Raw genomic sequence first — 21,086 nt, 5'->3', positions numbered from 1 at the left:
CAATCAAGTTAATAGCTCTTTAAAAGTGAGGCAAGATCGAAAAGACCATGTCAAAGTTCCTCCAAATTCAAGGTAGTGTAAACTATTTTTTTATTATTATTTTTGCAGTGTTTTGAAAATGAATTCCTACTGACTGGTCTGCCATTCCATGAAGATTATTATTTGATTTTGTTGCGGTATTTTCGTCGTGAATAGAGTCTTTAAAAACGACCAGAAATGCGGGGGAGGGGGAACTACTGGGTTTTGCAACATGATAATGCACCTTCTCACACTAGTTATTATTCGTCAATATTTAGTAAATCATTCAGCAAGTAAAGCTTCACCAGCTCTATATTTTCCTGACATGGCACCGTGTGAATTTCCTTATTCTCCTGGTTGAAAATTCCTCTTCTTAGTCATGGTTATAAGTCCATTAATTTGGTAAAAGAAAATTCACTACAAACTCTGAAAAGGCATTTATAATAGCAATTTTAAGGTGAGTTTTTCAAGATTAAAAAAATCATTGAATGAAGTGCATTGAAGTCAAAGTAGAGTATTTTGAGAGAGATCAAATAAAGTTTAAGCAATAAATTTATATGTTTTGTTTCATGCCATCATTGCGAGTACTTTTTGATCACAGTAATATATGTTGATTTTTAAATTGCGAAAATTTAAAGTTACTGCACTAAATGGTTTAGAAAATGATTGTAAGAAGAAAAAGACAAAATATTTTACAAGCAACCAAGAGACATTTTTTTTTAGAATCATGAAAAGAACTTTATTAATTTATTCATTACAAAAAGGAAAAGAAATATAATCTCTGTACAAAATCATAAATAATAATTACAGTGAAATAATTCATATAGAAATCTTGAGAAGAAAAATAAAATTTCCGTAATAATTTATTGTCTCGAATACAGCGGCTTGATTTTGAGGCATTACTCAATGTAATGGAATGGATAAATAAATAAATAATACATTCTGATTTCTACAAATGATACAGAAGAACCTGCTTCCTTTCAAATCACTAAAAAAGTAAAAACGATAATATTAGTCTTAAAAATAAACTTACATAATTTATTGAAAAATGAGTTTAAACAGATTAAAAAATTAATTAATTTAATTATATCAATAAAGAGTGATAGTTATCATCTAATATAAAAAAAGTATACAATTTTGGCTTATATCATTTTCTGTTTCATTTTGCTAATTGACAGGCAATTTAATTACTAACATGCGATTATTATTATAATTTAAAAGTATAATAATTTAATTGTTGTTTAAACAAAAGAACATATTCAAAAAGGATTTTGTTGTGCATAAAATAAAACTTCATAAATTAAAACTTTTCTACATCTTATTTATTGTTGTCTCAATGTTATGATTTTATATGCATTTTGCAAGTTTTACAAAGAAATAGTAAAAAATATAACATGAGATTTTCACGGTAGATTTCTAGGTTCTGAATATAATATATAGTTTATATAACTATATTAAATATATTATAAGTTTGAAACCACTTAAATGATTCTTAAGACTTGTACAGTATGAGATTTATTTTATAAAAATGAAATTACTTTTTTTTTCTTCAAGAAAATATTTGAATTTCTACTTATGATAAAAATGTGACATTTTAATTTAATGCATAATGAAAATATTTTGTTTTTGATAGACGAATATATTTTTTCAGAAAATAGAACATGCCATATCTAAAATAGACATCTTTCTAAGAAAAGAGTTTTAAACATATATGTTTAGTATGTATTGTCATCAAGTTTATTTGTTGAATGTTGTACTACCGAATCATAATTTATATTTTTTATTTAACCTTAACTCACTCAAACTGAAATACAAATTTTAGACGAAATAAGAATACAAATTAAATATCAGAAATAATCATATTATAAACTTTATGAACGATATTATTATCAAAAACAATAAATTTTATGCCGCTTTTTCCTATTTGTATTAGATATTAAATAAGATGTAATAATATAACAACTAATAAATAATATAACAACTTAGGCTTTACATTCAAAACAGTTTTGCAAGTAAAAACAGTAGTCAGTAGGCTTCTTTAAATGATTACATTACCAAAACAATTTTCTATATATTCGTGAAAGGATAAATGGTTGCATATTTGTGTATACATTATATGAAGTCATATATAGTTGGTATTTAGGATGATTGATTTAGATGATATTTTATATACTCTTTTTTGAAAGAAGAAAATGATTAATGATCATCACTAGAGTTTAGAAACCTTCGCGTATTTTCTCATTTTTATAGAAAGATGGTACTGTGATGTTTTATGAAAAATGAGATAAATTAATTAATTTAGTTTTAATGGTGCATGAGTTCATTTTATACTCTGAAGATAATTATATTAATCAGATCCATAGATCATAAAACGATTGACTTCTTCGATGTCTTAATAAGTAAAAAAGGAGAAAAAAAGGAAAATTGCTTAATTTATCATAATTAAAACAAACTAATTTTTGAAATTTTTTAATAAAATAAAAACAAGTATTGTGGAATTGAAAAGTAACATTTTCATAGGTCTTAGAAAATATTAATATAAGAGTGATTTGTCGATTCAATCGATCGGGGAACTAAGGATTATATATTTTGATTAACGTTCAAATAACCTTAATATCTTTTTAAATTAAGCTATATTATAGCTCTTTTCAAATGCAACTTGAAGAAAAACATGGTACAAATTAACACCTTATAAAAGTTGCAGCAAATTTGTATCATTTTATCAGTACCGTTGTGATTCAACATTGAACCGATTCCTCTATAAAGCATTTTTTTCTAGTGCAAATTGTTTTATTGTTTTCTTATAAAATTTAGGAGTATTTGTTCGAATAAAAAGGTTTAATGAGTCTTTTAAATTGCATAAAAACCTTGTCTTCAGCAATAAGGCAAGTATTTGAAACTATTCTGAAACGATTATTATAATATATATGTTTATATGCTATAAATGAAGTTATAAATCACTACTATAATTCCTGAAATATTAAAAAATGTTTAAAAACAGAACAATGAAATTTATTTTACAATAATATAAGTAAGGAGAACTTTGTAAACATTTTGAGTAGTTCCTTTAAATATAAATAGTAAGAAATTGACATCTATGCATTAATTTTAGATGCAATAAAATAAATATGAGAACAATAAAATATTTGACATACATAACTTACTAATTATGAGACCAGCTCAAATCATACAAGGTAGTTGAATATATCTCAGTGAAAACCCATTTTGAGAAGCTGCAGCATTTTCTCTAGCATTGCTGTTACTGCGAACTTTCAACAAAAACGGCTTACTTCGAGCTGAAAATAAAGAGAAAACATGAAACTAAGTGCTAAAAACTTTGCTATAGCAATACTCTTGGTAAATAGGTGTTTCAAGGCTATAAAATTTCCCCTCTCTCCGCAATTTAATAGTTTGTCTAGTATAAGAACTCCCCCAAACATTCGTCTGGACCTGTGGCGGTGACTATGGTAACGAGGTATGACAATTTCAAGTAGGCGTGCGGGTCACTTGAAATTGTCATACCTCGCGGTATTTTGGAGTGATTTCGGCTCGGTTCAGCGAGAGAAAGGGAATCTCTTTGTTCGGTCTATTGTGCTAGTCCTAGAGTGAAGCTACCCTCCCTAAAATGCGCCATTATTGCTTCCTTAGCTCCAGACAACATCAGACTTTTAGGCTGGAGGAGTTCTTATCTTAGACAAAATATACCCTTTCCGTTACCATGATTCAGCAAACTTGCTTCCCGCTAATACGTTTCTTAAAAAATTGGATTATACTGACATAAAGTAAAAACAAGGCTTACCGAAATTAACTTTGCTTTAACAATACTCTTTGTGAATACAATGAGCGTTTCAAGGTGATGAGCTTTCTTCTCTCATCACAATTTTACCCTTTCCGTTATCATGGTTCAACAAACTTGCTTCCCCTTCCCACTAGTACGTTTCTTAAAAAATAGGAATATACTGGCATAAAGTAAAAACAAGATTAACTGAAATTGCGTTTGCGGGAAAGGAATAACTACAATTCTTATAGATCAAATATATTTTTGTAAATCTGAATGTTGAATTATGATGTGTTCTTATAAAAAAAATCTGATATCTTAGTAAAAATTTCCTGAATTTAATTGAATACTTTGAAACTAATTTAATTTCGAAACTAAAATCAAAGTTTACTTGAAGAAACAAAACCTTCATTGATTTTACAGACAAAACCTGCATTGATTTGATTGAACGAAACCCAAATTGATTTGAATAAACAAAACACATATTGATTTTAAATAACGAAACACGCATTGATTTCTCTTAACAAAACCCATATTGATTTGAATTTAAACAAAAAAACCCACATTGATTAGAATGGTCGCAATTGATTGAAATAGGTGCTATAATTAATGGTTCTATTGAACAAAACTTCATTTTTGTTACATGCAATAAAGAAACATCTTTGTTAAATATGGTAAATCAGTAATTTTGTAAAATACCAATCTAGTTTTTTTTTTAAAAAAACGTCAATTTTTCTTAAATTCCTTTAGGAAATAAGTTAAATTTATTTTGTTATAAGCATTTATGCATAAAAACGTTTGACTACCTTTGATAAGTTCTTGACAATCGTTGCAAATTCTCAAAATCTTTCTGAACCTACTCAAGAGATTTTATTACAATTCTATATTTTTGTCTTTTAAAAATTCTTCCTAATTCTATTTAGATTGAAATAAATTTAACGTAATTGAACAGAAACTATGCAATAAGTGCAGCGAATGGTTTTCCTACAATGCAATTTTAATTTGCTGTATAAATTGATAACATTTACAGAAACGTGTTAAGACAAAATATTTATTGTTCCCATTTAAAAATTGGGAAAGAGAATGAAAATATTAGAGAAAAAGAGATTAAAAGTGTAAAGTAAGTTAATGCTTCTAATTTCAGCCCCTTGGAAACTGACATATTATAAGAGCTACATCAGTAAGAGCATTACCAATTGGGAATCAATTAGAAATTGAAAAGTCTTGCAAACAAAAAATTACAAAATTTATAATTTATTAACGTTTTATTTGTGATAGAGCTTACGATTGTTTTAATAATGCAATTACGATAACTATGAGCTATTGTAGCAATTTATTTCAATTTTATTTTCCACTTAAATAAATAACCTTTCTTAAATACAATATTTGCTTCAAACAGTAAATAGTAATTAAATTTTTTGTACCAAAATCAATTTAATCAGTTTTTTTCTTTTTTTCTACTTTTTCGGTGCATATTTTTTCCTAATTTTCTTAGGCACTCGCGATTGGAAAAAAAGCTTATTTTAAGCGTTTTTTTTTAAATACATATGCACTTTTAAATTTTTAGCAGAATTTTTTTAGAAATTTTAAAAAATTTTTAGTTTTTTTTTAAAAATAATAAAAGGAAACTTTTTCTATATATTCATTTTTCAGTGAAATAAAACTCAGCCGCTAAAATATATATATATATTTTTTTTTCAAAACGAACTCAATGAAGGCGAATACAAGAAGTTTGAACCAAAATAAAAATCAATTATTATTATTTTTTTTTTTAACTTCCATAAATGCTCGAGTATTTTTAGGATGAAAGTCTTATGAATTTTTAAAATTATCATGTATCTCGATTATAAAAATTCCCCTGTCATAAAAAATACTTACATATTACAGTGTTTCTATCTAATAAACTTGTGCCACAGAATCTGTCTTCACCAGCTCCATATCCATCGAGGGATCCTTGATCTATTGTTATAAAATCATCGTCATTGCATGTACTTCCAGAGGCTCCTGCATCTTTTGGTAAACCCCAACTAAAGGAATCAGCTTTTTCTGTTTCCCATTTGATTGAACAGAAATTTTCTTCGACTCTCAGGCATACTGTATATCTCAAATTGCTCAGGTATCTAACACGTTCCTCAATTGGGTTTCCAAAATTAAAACTTCGTACAGTTTCACTTGGGCTTCTGTAGTATTGAAGACAACCAGGAGGAGCTTAAATTATTCAAAAGTATAATTAGAAATAATTGTAATTTTAATACACATAGAGCATTCAAATATTGTGTAAGCACCGATTTTTTGATTTGCTCAGTTTTGCTGATAAGGGGAGAGGAGGAGTATGAGCAATGCTTACGTTGGACATTAAAATCACATTATTATTTTTTTTTAAAAATTAAAACAAACATTGTAACAACATTAATTTAGAAAGAAAATTTACACTAGAAATTAAGTTTGGAGAACGAAAATGAAGTTTGAGATCAAAAGATTTAACTTATTAAAAAGTTAAAAAAAAAATGCTTCAATTAATGTCATAAATTTGTATTTTCTTTCCGTCGAAGAAAAATACAAATTTATGACATTAATTGAAACATATTTTTTTACATCGTTAGTAGAATTTACTGCACCGTTACATCGTTTATTAGAATTTATTTAAGGTAATAATAGAATTTATTTAATAAATAATTTATTTAATAATTTATTTAACAATTCGGTTAATAGAATTTAGTTAATAAATGATTTCTAATAAACGACAATGTATTTATGATTAAATTCAAATAAACGATGTACATCGTTTACATTACATCGTACATGAATATACGTACGATTACGTACGTCGATGCACATTAGTTACATCGTTTATTCGAATTTAATCTCAAAAGTAGAAATTTATCACAGATTTAAGCAGCAAAAATCAAAGTGAAAGCAAAGACAGAAGCGGTGTTGCGACCCTTTTTATGTAAGCACAAAAGGGGTTAATTGTGTTTTGCTTATTTTTGAGGATATTCAAAATTGCAAAAACATACGAATGTAATTTTTAAATAGCCTCATATTTTTAAATAGACAGAAATTAATTTTGAAAACTTCCCTTTGCATCAATTTCTTAATTTTTCTTAGACTTAATAAAGTAATCACTTTATCACAATTCTTTAGAATTCCTGAAATATATCTCATACAGCAGTTATTCTGAATTTTTAAGTATTTCGAAATTTTTAAATACAAATACGGCTGTAAATACAATTAATTTACAACAAATTTAATACAAAATTTAATACAAACATATTTTATAATATTTTAGTATTTAAGCAATTTTTTGTATAGCTTATATTAATGTTAACAATGTTGTATTTTATTAGTTAGATATGAATTGGTAATTAGAATAATTTTAAAGCAAGCATTGCTTTATTTTTACTCCTAATCTTCTGCTATTCAAAAATTAGTGATGAAATATGACGCTGGATACTAAAATGTTAGATATATTATGCTTAGCTAATAATTAGTTTGAAAAAATGTGCCACTCTCGTTACACATTGTAAGTTCATAAATCATTTAGTTAGTACCACAAAATTTTAAGCTCTAACTTTTTCCCATTTATGTTTTGTTTCGCAAAATAGTATAATTACTTTGAAAAGTAATATCCTAGCTGGGTAGCTATTAGAAGAACAGTTAAATTTTAATTTAAAAAATCTATTTCTTTCACGTGCGATTAACTATTATTGTCGTATAAAAGTGTAAGATGGAAATTTAATAACATAATTCGAAACAAAGGAAACTAAAATTTTTATTCTCGAAGTGTATAAATAAAATAACAAAAACAAGAAATTTTAGAAAAGAAATACGCTCAGTTGAAGCAAAATGGGCTAATACATAATTTAAATTATCTTACCCATATCATTTGCATTGCATTCCACCATTGAAATCTTAATCTTCCATTTCCTTGTCATTCTATCTCCGTTGCTTACAACACTCAGAACTACAGGATTACCTGTGCCCCTACCCATGTCAATGTACACTGAAAGAAGATATTTTAATTTTAAAATTATTAAGACAAAGAAGGAGTGACATTTAAAATACAGTTTGATACTTATTTTATGCCCTAAATACTATTTATTTCAGATTACGCCTTCACTGTATATATTAAATGAATTATTACTAGTAATTAAAGCGAAAAACTATTAAATCAAGTTTTTCAACATTTAACAGTGACTTTGGAATTGAGCGCCATTTTCTGAGCGCTCGAAGCAAGATCTTTTTTTCACCTTAATTTTTTAAACTAATAAAGTTATTTAAATAATTCATTCTCTTGTTTGTGCGCGCGTGTTTTTAGCATTGGCCTAATCTAGATTATTTTAAATCAGGATTCCTTTTCAGAAAAATCCATGCCACCTCCCAATAAAATTCGAATTATTTTATGTATTTGCAAGCTGTACAGGTTCTGTAAACTTTATGGGTTTCATATATAATCAACAAGCGTTGCAAATTTTTTAGGGTAATTTAGCTTATTCAAATCATAAGAATTTCTAAAAATTGGTAAAAGATATTGGTTTTTAAGAAATGATATTGGAAAGAATGATATTTTTTTCCCTAATGATATAATGATCGAATAGAGGCGTTGAAGGGAACACGATACCTATGGACAGTAAAACTTTTTATCGATTGGTTTTATTTTTATTATGTAATTAAGTTTAAATTGCTAAATAAGTGGCTTAAGAAAAACACTTAATGACGAATTAAATATAATTTTCTAGCAAAGTTAATAATGGAGCTATAGGTTATTGAATTTTAAACGTTTTTCACATTTAAAATTATTTTGTTGGAAGTAATAAATTAATTTTATTGGAAATAATAAATTTTTTATGATAGAATAATTCTGAGTATATTAACACAAGAATAAACTTAGAATATGAATTTAGATTTTTATAAATATATATTTTTATCAATATATATTCCATTATATTTTTTTTAAAATTAAATTAACTTATTTTACCCCCTCCATATAATATACTTCCGGAATTTTCCCCGGGTATCCAATTGTTGCACATAATTGAGAATGAATGTATTCTCTTACGAATGATAATTACTATGTTTACATACGTTTGAAATGTTTTAAACATATTACACATTTATGTTTACGCAAAGTATATATTTTTTAATAAATACAAATACCCTTACTAGAAATTATAAGAAAAAAAGCTAGTGTATTTTTTGATCTGATATCTTTGTCAAAAGAACTTGCATATAAATAGAGTATGATTACATCAATGGATTCTCAAACTTTCTTGACTTACCACCTACTTTGCAAGACAAACTTTATTCTACGCCCCCTCAAAAAATTCTTTAAGAAACGTTTATTAAACAATTTAAAAAAAAATACACTTTTTTACGATCATTATTATCCATACCCATCGTTACCCATTTTCTATATAGAAAATTCTTGATTATGCCGTTTATTTATTGAAAATTCTTATTGCCCAATAATTTTATATTTGAACATTTTTAGCAAATATTTTATGAAAGTAGCCTATAAGTAGAAAAATGATTAATAATTATTAGCTTCGAAGTTATAAGTAGAGCGTAAAAAAACTTAAAAACAAATTATTTTCAAAATCCTAAACTGTTGAATAAAAAAAATATAAAATTGCTTCTTAAAATTAAAAATAAAAAAATATTTTGCGAAGCTGAGAAGCGAAGAAAAAAAGTCACTTCAAACGTCCAAAATGTTAAAAAGTTTTTGTTCAGAACAGAAACCGAAGTGTTATTTTCATTATAAATTTGGTAGGTAATATTTTCACAGTAAATTGCTGAATTAATAATTGCTTTAATAACATGTAATTTATGCAGTGTTCAATATATATTGGTGATAGCGCCCACGTTGAGAACCAAAAAGGTGCAAATAAACATTATGCAAGTTATTATTTTAAAAAAAATGCTGTTCAGTTAATTATTAGAAACTTTAAAAAATGTCAAACTTACAATGTTGTCCACGATTTTCTCCACATAAAATAGGTAATCTTTCCCCAACAGTAGTTCTGACCATAAAAGAATCCTTTGTGCAAAGTCCTAAAACATCTGGTTGTGCTAAACTGAATTCTTCAAAATCTAATCGAAGTTGACAAACATTTGGTTGTTTTTCAACTGTTACTTGACAAGTATCAGTACCATTTTCACCTTGTGGATAGCTGGGATTCACAAAAACAGTTTCATTCCTGCTTGTTACGCCACCACATGTAAATTTAACTAGAAGAAGAAACAAATAATTCATAAACCATTTTCCAATATCAACAAAAAATTTCAATATACAAGGTGTTCCGTAACCACACCCTAATGAATATTTTTATAATTCTTTTAAGACATAAAGTCAAAAAAGTTTACAAATTAGGATCGCAAAATTAATATTTACGCGAGTATGGTTTGATAACAGAAGACGAAATTACTATAAAACCATAGGCGTCATGGAGGTTCACTCCTCAATAGTTAAGACAGTTAATAGTTCCCCCCTTATTTTAGACAAATAAAAAAAATTCATGTATTTTCTACAATTTAAAGTTAGCTTATTTAAAAAAAACTGAGAAATTTTAAAAAAAAAATCCATTACTTTATAGATGAAAGAAGTGGCTTTTCGGGAGTGAAAATTTGGAAATTTTTGAAAATTTTAATTTTATTCCCCTCAAAAACTTAACGCTTGAAACGGCCATGTATCAAACATAAAGTTCAAAACTCAAGAAGAAGGTGAAACAAAAACATAAAAACCTGTTTGATTACCGGAGAAAATTGAGGAATTGAGAAAGGACTATTCGCATGTCTTGTTTACAACTAATCGAATATGATTCTTCATTTCATCAGTCAACGAAACTGATTTCCACATTTATACATCTGATTTATTTTTAAGTCATTCGTCCTTGAATAACCGCTTTCAGCCCCTTTATTATATGCAATATATTATAAATAATTCACATAAATAAAAAATATATTAATTGATTGTATTTTCTTTAAGCATATTTGAAAAAAAAATGTCTCACTAAATAGTCAGAAATAAAGAAATTTTTTAAAAGGAAATTTAACAAAAACTTATTAGAAAAATTAATTTGCTAAACAAGAAATTAGTGTAATTTTTTTTAAAAAATCTTTGAATAAATTATTAAATATTTATTTCTAAGTTTTCTAAATTACGTATATTGTACCAATTTATGTACACTTGAATTAAAAAAAAAGCATAATATTCAAAGAAAATTTCTCATTTTTTAAAAATTTGAATTGTGTGTGATATATACTCATTGGAAATTACTATTACTCTGCAAAAGAATAACTAATTTTAAATTTTTGGGAAACTTTTTTGAATAAAATATAATAGATGGCAGCACTTACAATAACAACATTGAGCTAAGCCGTTAGCACACACTCCAATGCTGTGACCTCCTCTTTCGGCACAATCTCGACTTGTAAGACAACTTCCCTTGTCCCCTGTGTCACCAGTACAGGCCGAATTAGTTGGTCGAACTAGATCAAAAATACTTCCTAGAAAAAATAGATAGCACATTTATTTTTCGTATCTGTTATATATGAAGTCAGGTTTTAAGGGAATGTTTTTTTTTCTTCTAAGTAGTCGAACAGAGGATTTAATAAAATTTTTCGTTAAGTGAAATAAAAAAGCATTGCAATTTTATTATTGCAAGTCATTAATAATTTATCATTTGCTATAGCTACAACTTTAGTAATATTAAATAAAGTTTAAAAAATAGTTTTTTGTAAAAATATTAAACTTTAAACATTTAAATTAATTGGAAAGTCATAAAATACTGAACATTTTTAATCGGAATTTATTCATTGTCCAAATTTAGCTTCTTTAAGTTATAAAAACATTAAAAAAATTCCTAAGGAACGATTTATATTGCATTAAAGCCCTTATGCATGGCATAAACCTTCTTAAAATTTAATAAAGATGTAAACTATAAAATAAAGATATTTATATAAATATATTTATAAAATAAATACAGTAAAAGTACTTAATAATGACAATACAATGGGATTATTGTTAAAATGAGTTTGTCATTATAAACAAATAGACTTAAATTGACGCAGAAATTTTTATAGAGAAGACTAATACTACACTTAAAGTAACATTTTTGTCAAATCATAACAAGTTTTTACATGATGGGAGAAAAAAATTTCAAGAAGTACAACAGCTTTTGACGTCATTGACAGTACTGAATGTTGATTCAGATAATAAGCTAACAGAATAATGTAAAATAAGAGGGAACAGAATAATGTAAAATATGTTATCAACAGAAGGCTCGTTTTGAAGTGCGTGGAAGGATTCCTACACTGTTAAAATTTTCATTCTGAAATTACTGTAATATGACCGGCAGTAGTCTGTCCATCCAAAAAACCGTAAAGTTTAGGCAAAGAACGTTTTTTAATTTAACAGTACTGAAACTGTTCACAACTGGAATAGTTAAAAAGCCATGAATAGAAAACTATACTGTTTTTTAACCATTTATCAATAGCGTGGTTTCAAAATAGTTAAAAAAAAAACAAAATTTAACTGGACATTGATTAGGTTTAAATTTATATTCTTGCTTTTTATTTTTATTGTTTATATTTTTTATTTCGAATAATTACAAATAATGACATGCGATATTTTGAAAAGTTATATTTTTATAACTTATTCTTTAATTTACTGATGTTTTTCAGAGAACTGTATTATATAACAAAAGAAAAATTAATAGTTAAAAATTATATAACAGAGTTTACAGCTTTTATGCTCAGTTGAAATATGAAACACGAGCTCTTGCTTGCCACCATTAATTTTTTCTTCTGAGTTTAAAAAATTTAAATCCTGTTGAAATTTANTTTACTGATGTTTTTCAGAGAACTGTATTATATAACAAAAGAAAAATTAATAGTTAAAAATTATATAACAGAGTTTACAGCTTTTATGCTCAGTTGAAATATGAAACACGAGCTCTTGCTTGCCACCATTAATTTTTTCTTCTGCGTTTAAAAAATTTAAATGCTGTTGAAATTTAAAAAATTTAATTTATTATTATTTTTTGTTAAAAACTGATGGTTTAATGATTTAGTGACTTTAAATATAAATATATATATATATATATATATCCCTTCGTGACATAAAATGTTTTAAAAATGCCATTAATTTTTATCGATTTGAAAGCATTTGATAAATTTCTTCTTCAGAAAAAAAAATAAAACAGATTAGTTCTTTTTCCAAAAATATCCTGTTTCACAAAAACAACTGTTTTGACCTCTAAGTTGGGAAAAAAAAGTCTATTTCTGTGAGTCAAAAATAAATTCAAAACTAATAGCTGAAATATGTTCAATTATATGTTCAATCGATATGCACAAAAATAAACGTTCCTAGACAATCTGTTTCTTCTATCGTGAAAACGATTTTCGTGTGATTACATACAATTAGGTGACTCAATTTATTATAATTCTACTCACGTAAGCATTGGAGGAAAAGAGGTTGTTGACCACATTCAAAATATGGATTTTTTTAGTCGAAACAAAACAAAAGTGAGAATTTTTTGGAGTATAGCCAACCTAAAATGAATCGTAGTTTTGTACAATCTTCATGTTCTAAATTAACACCTTTATGAATTTTGCTCTAATAATTGGATTTTCCAGTAGTAAGAAGATTAATAATTCTGAACTTAAATATGCTAATAAGAGCAGATGATATTTTAAGATACGAAATCAAACACAAACAAGTACTTTCTTTAAATAAAAATAATTTTTTTTTCCCGACAAATATGTATTATTGACTCTCAAGTTACAGGAAGGGGTGGGTAGGGATAACTGAAAGATCGGGAACCTGATTATTAATTTCACTTTTTGCGAATCAAAAGAATTTTGTACTCAATTGTGAAACTCGTTTATCTAATGAAAGTTTCGTGAAAATATAATTTTAAAAATTGTTGGTTATTTTCTGTTATTTTAATGAATAACGGTTGAAAACGTTTTGAATTGTAAAGCAATCAAACTTTTGCTTCGTTTCGCGTAATTTTAAATGACAAAATAAACACAATATAAATTTCGGGCTATTAACACTAAGGCTTCTAACACTGATGTGATATTAACACTAATGCGGATTTCTTTAGAAAAAAATGCTTTCCAACTTTTATATTTTTAATTAAAATAAAAATATACTCTCTTTTACTTGTCATACTCTCTTGCACTTGTTATAAAAAGTATAAAGGAAATTCGTTAGAACATAAAACAAAATAAGCTTTCATAAGTTTTAAATGACGTATCTTTATAAGTTTTAATGACGTTATCCTTGTTAGTATTATTCAATAACTTATTATAATTGCAGCAAATTTGTCCATGTTTCAGATAAACATTCAACCAGTTTTTCGCACCTTCTTGTATTGATGCTATAATAATTGGCTTTAATTTGAAAACAACCATCTTCCAAAAATATTTTTTGTATTTTTTTTTACAAACTGACGAGAGATAACTTGTTTTGCGTGCATACAACTTTCGGAACTTTATTATCAATTCATGAAATATGCTGTGTATATATTTTATTATTTTTCTCAAGTGCAATATTCAGCATTTTATTTCCTTATATAAACCCAATTTTTCTATTTCTGAATTTATTTTCCATTCATTGATACAAGCAAAAGATGCATTGATTTATGAGTGACATAATGTTATAAATAAGTCCTGGATCTTCTTGTTACATGTATGAAATTTATGTGTATTTCTCAATAGAGTGGTGAAATAATATCGACAAATAAATGCACGTGCAATTGTAATTTAAAATGTTCATAAATTTTGATATTGAAACTTATCAAAAGATGTTTTTGATTCATTATTGATGAAATATAAAACGCATGGTGCATCAAGCACTATTAAACTTTCAGTTGTATTTGTAATTAAAAAAAATGCGAGTTTTAATAGCCCCATATTGACGTATTTACAAAAAATTATAAATTAGTGATACATATTGACTATACTTGAAGAGAAAGATAATTAAGAGACGAACATTTTAAACATTTGGCAAGCGATGCTACTTTTTTATTTAGCATGCAAAAAATTAAATTAAGGAACTATGGTATCATTATGCATTTTCCAGTTTATGAAGACATAAGAAATTATATGCCATTATTTTCTACCGTCGTTGAACAACCGATCCAATTTTCGGGTTTACGACTACTAATGTTCGACTGCAATGTAATGTAGCCTTGTAAATTTGAACTTAATACTAAAGACAAGGGAACTCCTGGATCAAGTATTGGGAGACATTTTCCTAAGTGGAGGACTTCTTGATGGCATTAACCCGCATTTGCTTTACATGGAGAGGAAAACCACGAAAACCTCCCACGGTTAGCCTAATGGCAAGGGGACTCTAACCCATTATCCATCTACTACTGAGGATATTTTGCGTTAGCACTTCAGTCGGTACAAACTAGAGGCGGGATTCGTATCGACCAGCCATAGCTGGGGTTTGAACCAGGTTTACCTTATTGGAAGGCAAACGCTCTAACCGCTGAGCCATTACGGCTCTATATGTCTTTATTAAAATTAGAGATTTCAGAGACATGAACTTTAACAGAAAGGGAAGAGAAGTTATTAGCAATCTTCGAAAGGAAGGTCCTAGGAACCATCTTTGGCGCTATCCTCGATAACAACAACTGAAGAAAAAGATATAATTTTGAAATATATAAAATCTTTAATAGTGATGATATCATGAAATCTATTAAATTAAGTAGAATGAGATGGGCCGGGCATGTAGTGAGAATGAGCCCAGAAAGAAGAACATTAAGAATCTTTAATGCAACCCCCTCCAATGAAAGGCTAAGAGCCGCAAAACGAGATGGAAAGACTGTGCGGATGAGGATTTGCCATCCTAAAAGTAAAGAACTGGAAGTTAATTGCTGGGAGAAGGGGAGAATGGGAAAAGCTTCTGAGGAAAGCCCAGGCTCACAAAGGGCTGTCGTACCAATGCTGATGATGATGAAAATTAGTGATCACACTGTTAAAAAACATAGATAAACGTTTCACCGAAAAACTCATGAAAGCAAACGCCAGCACAGAGTCGTACACCGATTTCACGAAGATTTCAGTTCAACTAAAAATCACCGAAAGTAAGTTTGAAGAGATTTCATTACATCCGTGATTCAACCTAACGTAACTGAGTTTGGTTTAATTGCTGACAACCGGCAAGTTTCAAAAAACGACGATTAATCGAAGAAGAGTTATTTTACGTTATTCGATTAATGCTATCTTAATCAATTAATTACAGCTTTGCTGAATATTTGGATTAAAATATATTGTGGTGGATTTCAAAGACAACAATTTTATTTATTTGCAGATGAAACTTAATTGCATCAAGGAGAAAATTTAAAAAAAAAAATCAGTGAAAATTAACTGGAGTTATTTTTCAGAAAACAAATTAATCTTTGTTACTAAATTTTTATTATAATATCAGATTGATATGATGACTGCAATCAAGTTTTTGATTTTGCCGTTAATGAAATGTCGCTGTATAAAGGTTGTATAAGTTTCTTGCAATTAAAATACTGCAAATAGCTAAAATTATCTGTTTTTTTTCTTCTTAATGTGCTTTATGTTATAGTAAAATCTGCTTTTACGCAAAACTTAATTTTAGAAAGAAAAGCTCTAGAAGTTATATTTAGAAGTTACATATCAAGTATTTAGTTATGGTAGATAGTAATTGAATATACTTTTGAGGATGTTTTGTTGTGAATAAAAAAATTATCGATCTGTGGGGAAGTGATGAACTACTGTTTTTAAAATTTCTCTAAAAGAAGATTTAAGAGCATTATGTTTTTTTTTATTAATTACTTAGAATTAAAAGTATAATTTGGAAAAAAATATAACCCTTATGTTACTGTCTTTTTTATCTCCCTACTAAGCTTATGTTCTTTTATATTTTCAGAGTTAAGTCTACAATAAAATGAACTAAATGTTAAGTCTACAATTAAATGATGAATATAGGCAGTTATATGTATCGAATAATGAGTATTACTACTAAAATATGATTGATTATGTATTAATAGTGAAGAAAGGGGAGGGATGATTGTTCAAGATTATTTCAAAAACTCCAAAATTTTTATTCTCTTGGATTAAGCAATTATTTATTACAAAAAGTTTATTTGGATCTTCAAAAGTAACAAAATTATTGCAGTTGAGTTAAAAGAATAATAATTACAAAATCTGTAATTATATAATACCTTCTTCTTTTTAATATTTCAGCATACAAAAATTCCAATAACTGTCAGGTAGACGAAGTTTATGAAAATTGAAACCAACTTATTATACACAATGCTTTTCTTAAAGTTAATTTAATGAAAAATTATTTTATTAATATATTTAATCTACTAAAGATCGATAAATTCATGAAATTTAACAATTAAAACTGCATTCTAACATTTAACTTCAGGTTTATGTGTTAAAAAAATGGGATATATACATGTGAAAACATTGTTCAAAGTTAAACTAAATGAATTCACTTTCAAACGAAATTAAAAATTAGGTTCAAAATTACACCGCTGTTATGATGCTCACAAAAGCACTATTGGGTTAAATGTCGAAGTAAATCATTTGTTTTCTTTTAGATCAATATTTCTTTAAAACTGGTTTACATTATGATTTGAAATGTGGTTCAACCTTTCACCATAAAATTGGTCCGAATAAAAACTTAAATATTGGTTAAATCTTTCACCTAAAATTTCGTTAACAGTGAAACCTTGAACTAGGTTCGACGTCTCTCTGAAAAAACTGGTAAAAAGAAAAATCTTGAATTTAGTTCAACGTTTAACTACAAAAGTAGTATTTCTTATAGCACCAAGACATTCGCACTAAGTTTCTTATTATATTGGTTGCAGCTAAATTGGCACCAATTATCTTGTGAAACGTTGAACCTTCTTTTTAACAGTGTATTACGAATACTGTAACTGCATAATTATTTGAATACAATAATAATCAACGGAAAATAATATTTATTCGAAGAACTTGAGGCAATTAGTTGTCAGGCTGCAATTAAAATATTTTATATTCTATGAAAAACTCAGCCCTCAAAAATTAATTCATATCTTTAAATCATATCTTGAATAAACATAAAAATAATTGATTGATTTATTAATTTAATTTAATAATAATTTATTATCTTATTATAAAATATTTTTATAAATGATAACTCACCTATACCACCTTGGGGTCTTTGACCATAACAATATGAACCAATGAAGGTGATAGCTAATAAAATTCGAAGCGTCAAAGCCATATTTTGTCTGGAAAAAAATAATGACATATCTAATATTAATTTTCAATTAATGAAATAATAAATTAAATTTTTACTAAATTTTTAAGTATTATTTAGTTAAAAATTACAATTATTTAAACCATTTTTTATAGCTTTATGATGAGTTTCATTTTTCACTACACTGCTATTGAAGAGGAGAAGCGTAGTGAACCATATTAACATTAAAATTTCCTGCAATCTCAATAGGATACCAGATTTCATTAAATTGATTTTTAAAGATAATATGGTTAAATTTCGCAGCTTAATTTGACACTTGATTAAAGTTTCAGAAAATTTTCACTGTATTATTACAACTTTATTGACGAAATAATACAATCAAGGTACCAATATGATAGCCGATTTTTTTTTAGACAAAATAATTAATTCTATCAAAATGAAACAAACACGTCTTTAAAGCGAAATTTCAGTAAAACAATTTCAATTTTATTTCTGCTAATAAATTATCTATTATTTAACCTCCTTTAATTTAAAATTCACACTATTTGTGTAATCCTTTTGGAAGAAAATGTTTTAAATAATTTGTTGCTAATAAGTAATTCTTAAATATAAATTTTATTTTTTCGAAATCTTTACAGACATTCAATATTTCTAATCACAGAAATACATGTAGTAAAAAGCTTAGGGAGACAATCTATTTAAAAGTCATAAAAATTCATCTTTCAAAATAATTTTGCGCCTATTTCTGCTTTTATAATTTTGCTCCTTTCTAGGAATCAATCGACAAAGAATCTTGCATCTGTTTAAAGATAATTTTTTTATGAAGAAATGCTAAATTTTCTGTCACGAAAATTGTCAGCATTCAAAAAAGTTTAAAAAAGACTATTTCAGTTGTAAATTTTATTTTATGTTCTAAATAAATATCCTTCTACAGTTAGAACTTTGGTAAGAAAAAATAAGAATTCTTAGAATCAGTTCCTCATAGTTCTGAATCCGAAAACCCATAGTTCAAAACCTGAAGTTATTTTTAAAAACTTACGAAATGAAAGTTCGAATTTATCTTTCAAACAAAATACTTTGGTATCGAATGTCAAAGCTATCGAAAATTCACTGTTAAGTTGACTACATATTGAAGTGGAACGAAAATAATCTTATTATTGTCTATCACTTTATTGGTATAGAGTAGAAGGAAAAATAACATTAACATATATATATTTTTTAATTTCTCAAAAAGTTTTTCCTGCGCGGGAATCGTCTTTACAATTTTGAAAAATCATACAATTTGTTGTTTTGTCAAATTTTCTTCGTTTTTCGTTAATAAAAAATATTCATTTATCGAAATACCATTTTTCATAAAGTCCATTGGAGGTTTTGAAGACCATAGACGGAAATCAATGTTCCTTTTCAAATTTTTTTTTATTATTTTCTTTATAAATATTGAACGAAAACTATAGGAAAAATAATTTACTCTCATGTTATCGTTTTGTTGTAATATTCTTTTAGCTTCGCATGAAGTACTCTTCAAAAATTCTTATAATATATAATTTATGAAATATCTTATGACATTGGTCAAATTTGACCAAATATTTTAAATATTAATGTTTCAAAATTATTATAAAATCGCTTTGAAATTGATTTAAAATGTGTAGATTTAATATTACAATGATATTCGCATGACTTTAGCATAGATTTATTATGACTTTATAACGAAAAATTCAGGCAAGCATTTAATTATTTCATTCGCGTCTGAATTACAATAGAAAAATTTTGAAACATAAATTTTAAATTACAAATTTTGTTTTTTTTATCAATTTAAATAGTAAATTCTTGTAAATTTAAAACTCTCCATTTCTTAAACGCGATATTTTAAAATGCATAATCATCTTTACAAAAATACTTTATGAACCAAAAATCATTTTACTTTTACATAGGAAGAGAAAGCTTAATTAACTATACCTTTAGAATATTTCAAAAATTAAAATTTAGAACAATTTTTTATGCATTCTGAAACATTGCATAGCTCAAGTCACAAAAATAACATTTTTCTACGATATTATAATCAACTAAACTTATTACGAATCGCACGGAAAAATAATTATTTTAATGTATTTCATGCCTAAAAAATCTTTCTTAAAATTGACAATCAACAATCTTAATGAAATATATTTGTTACGAAGCGAACAGAAAAAAGATGAGAAAGTGATGGAAAGAATTACAGGAAAGAGAACACAGTTGTTGAAGGAAGAGAACTTACTCTTTTCCCTGATAGTCCAAATGTAACGGTCAACAACGAAGATAAAAAGACCTTGAACTTGAGCCCGATGAGCTGGTTTTGGTAGTCACCGGAACTAAGTAAGTCTTTCAAGAGCGAACAGCTTTCTTATATAGGATAAGATCCCTCCCCTCAAACTTTACTTGTCACGTGATTGCTTTCAAATTGCCCATCTTTAGAGGGAGAAATTTCAACAGAATTTAAACTTTACTCCTCTTAACTTCGAAATAATATTTGAATTTAAAGAAGTTAATTTTTATAATTAAAAAATATAAGACATAACGAAAGTTGTTTCAGCAAACGAAATTCAAAAGAATAAAAATAAAATTTTGAAAACGAAATTAAATCAATAATTAAACAATTAGAAATAGTAACTTGGACGTTCTCAGAAAAACTAACTCTCGAACTAAAATACAGTGCAAATTGTTTTCAATATGGTGTAAAATTAACACATATTCGAAATAATGCTATAAAATCAAGTTTCAGAAGCACCGTAACATGGTTCAACTTATCAAAGTTGCAAAAAAATCGAGTGATATTGTGATTCAATATGCTACAAAAGATTCAATAGTGTAGGCGACAGACACAAATTCAATTCACAACAATTGTAAGTTAATTCAATTTATAAACGGTATATGAAACTCCCATCACAAAAATTTTTTGGCATCAAATAGAATTAGAAATTGGTTTAATATCTATCAGAAAAGTCGATTGATTAACAATTTCTGTACCTTGAATCATGATACTGTGTAAAAGTGTTTTCAGCTGATTAGGAATTG

The 21,086-nt window shown here is 26.7% G+C and overlaps 2 protein-coding genes across 4 annotated transcripts in view; one reads left to right on the top strand and one right to left on the bottom strand.

Moving 5' to 3' along the window:
* The window catches only part of LOC107443976 (uncharacterized), a 166,173-nt gene that overhangs the window by 85,306 nt on the left and 59,781 nt on the right, over positions 1–21,086 (top strand). The gene's annotated exons all lie outside the window — the stretch shown is intronic.
* On the bottom strand, positions 731–20,401 carry LOC107453663 (uncharacterized). 2 transcript variants are annotated; one of them, XM_043040060.2, is made up of 8 exons: positions 20,290–20,401; positions 17,978–18,066; positions 11,153–11,302; positions 9,761–10,024; positions 7,674–7,799; positions 5,675–6,004; positions 3,174–3,314; positions 731–1,006 (listed from the first exon to the last, which is right to left on the bottom strand). In XM_043040060.2, exons 2-7 carry the CDS (start codon positions 18,057–18,059, stop codon positions 3,199–3,201), a joined length of 1,068 nt encoding a protein of 355 aa, XP_042895994.1. In that variant the 5' UTR covers positions 18,060–18,066; positions 20,290–20,401; the 3' UTR covers positions 731–1,006; positions 3,174–3,198. The 2 variants fall into 2 exon arrangements, with proteins under 2 accessions (XP_042895994.1, XP_042895995.1); XM_043040061.2 differs by having other exon boundaries at positions 3,183–3,314.

Source organism: Parasteatoda tepidariorum, chromosome X1 (assembly GCF_043381705.1).
Source record: "Parasteatoda tepidariorum isolate YZ-2023 chromosome X1, CAS_Ptep_4.0, whole genome shotgun sequence".
NCBI lineage: Eukaryota > Metazoa > Arthropoda > Arachnida > Araneae > Theridiidae > Parasteatoda > Parasteatoda tepidariorum.
This window is presented reverse-complemented; position numbering and strand designations above follow the sequence as displayed.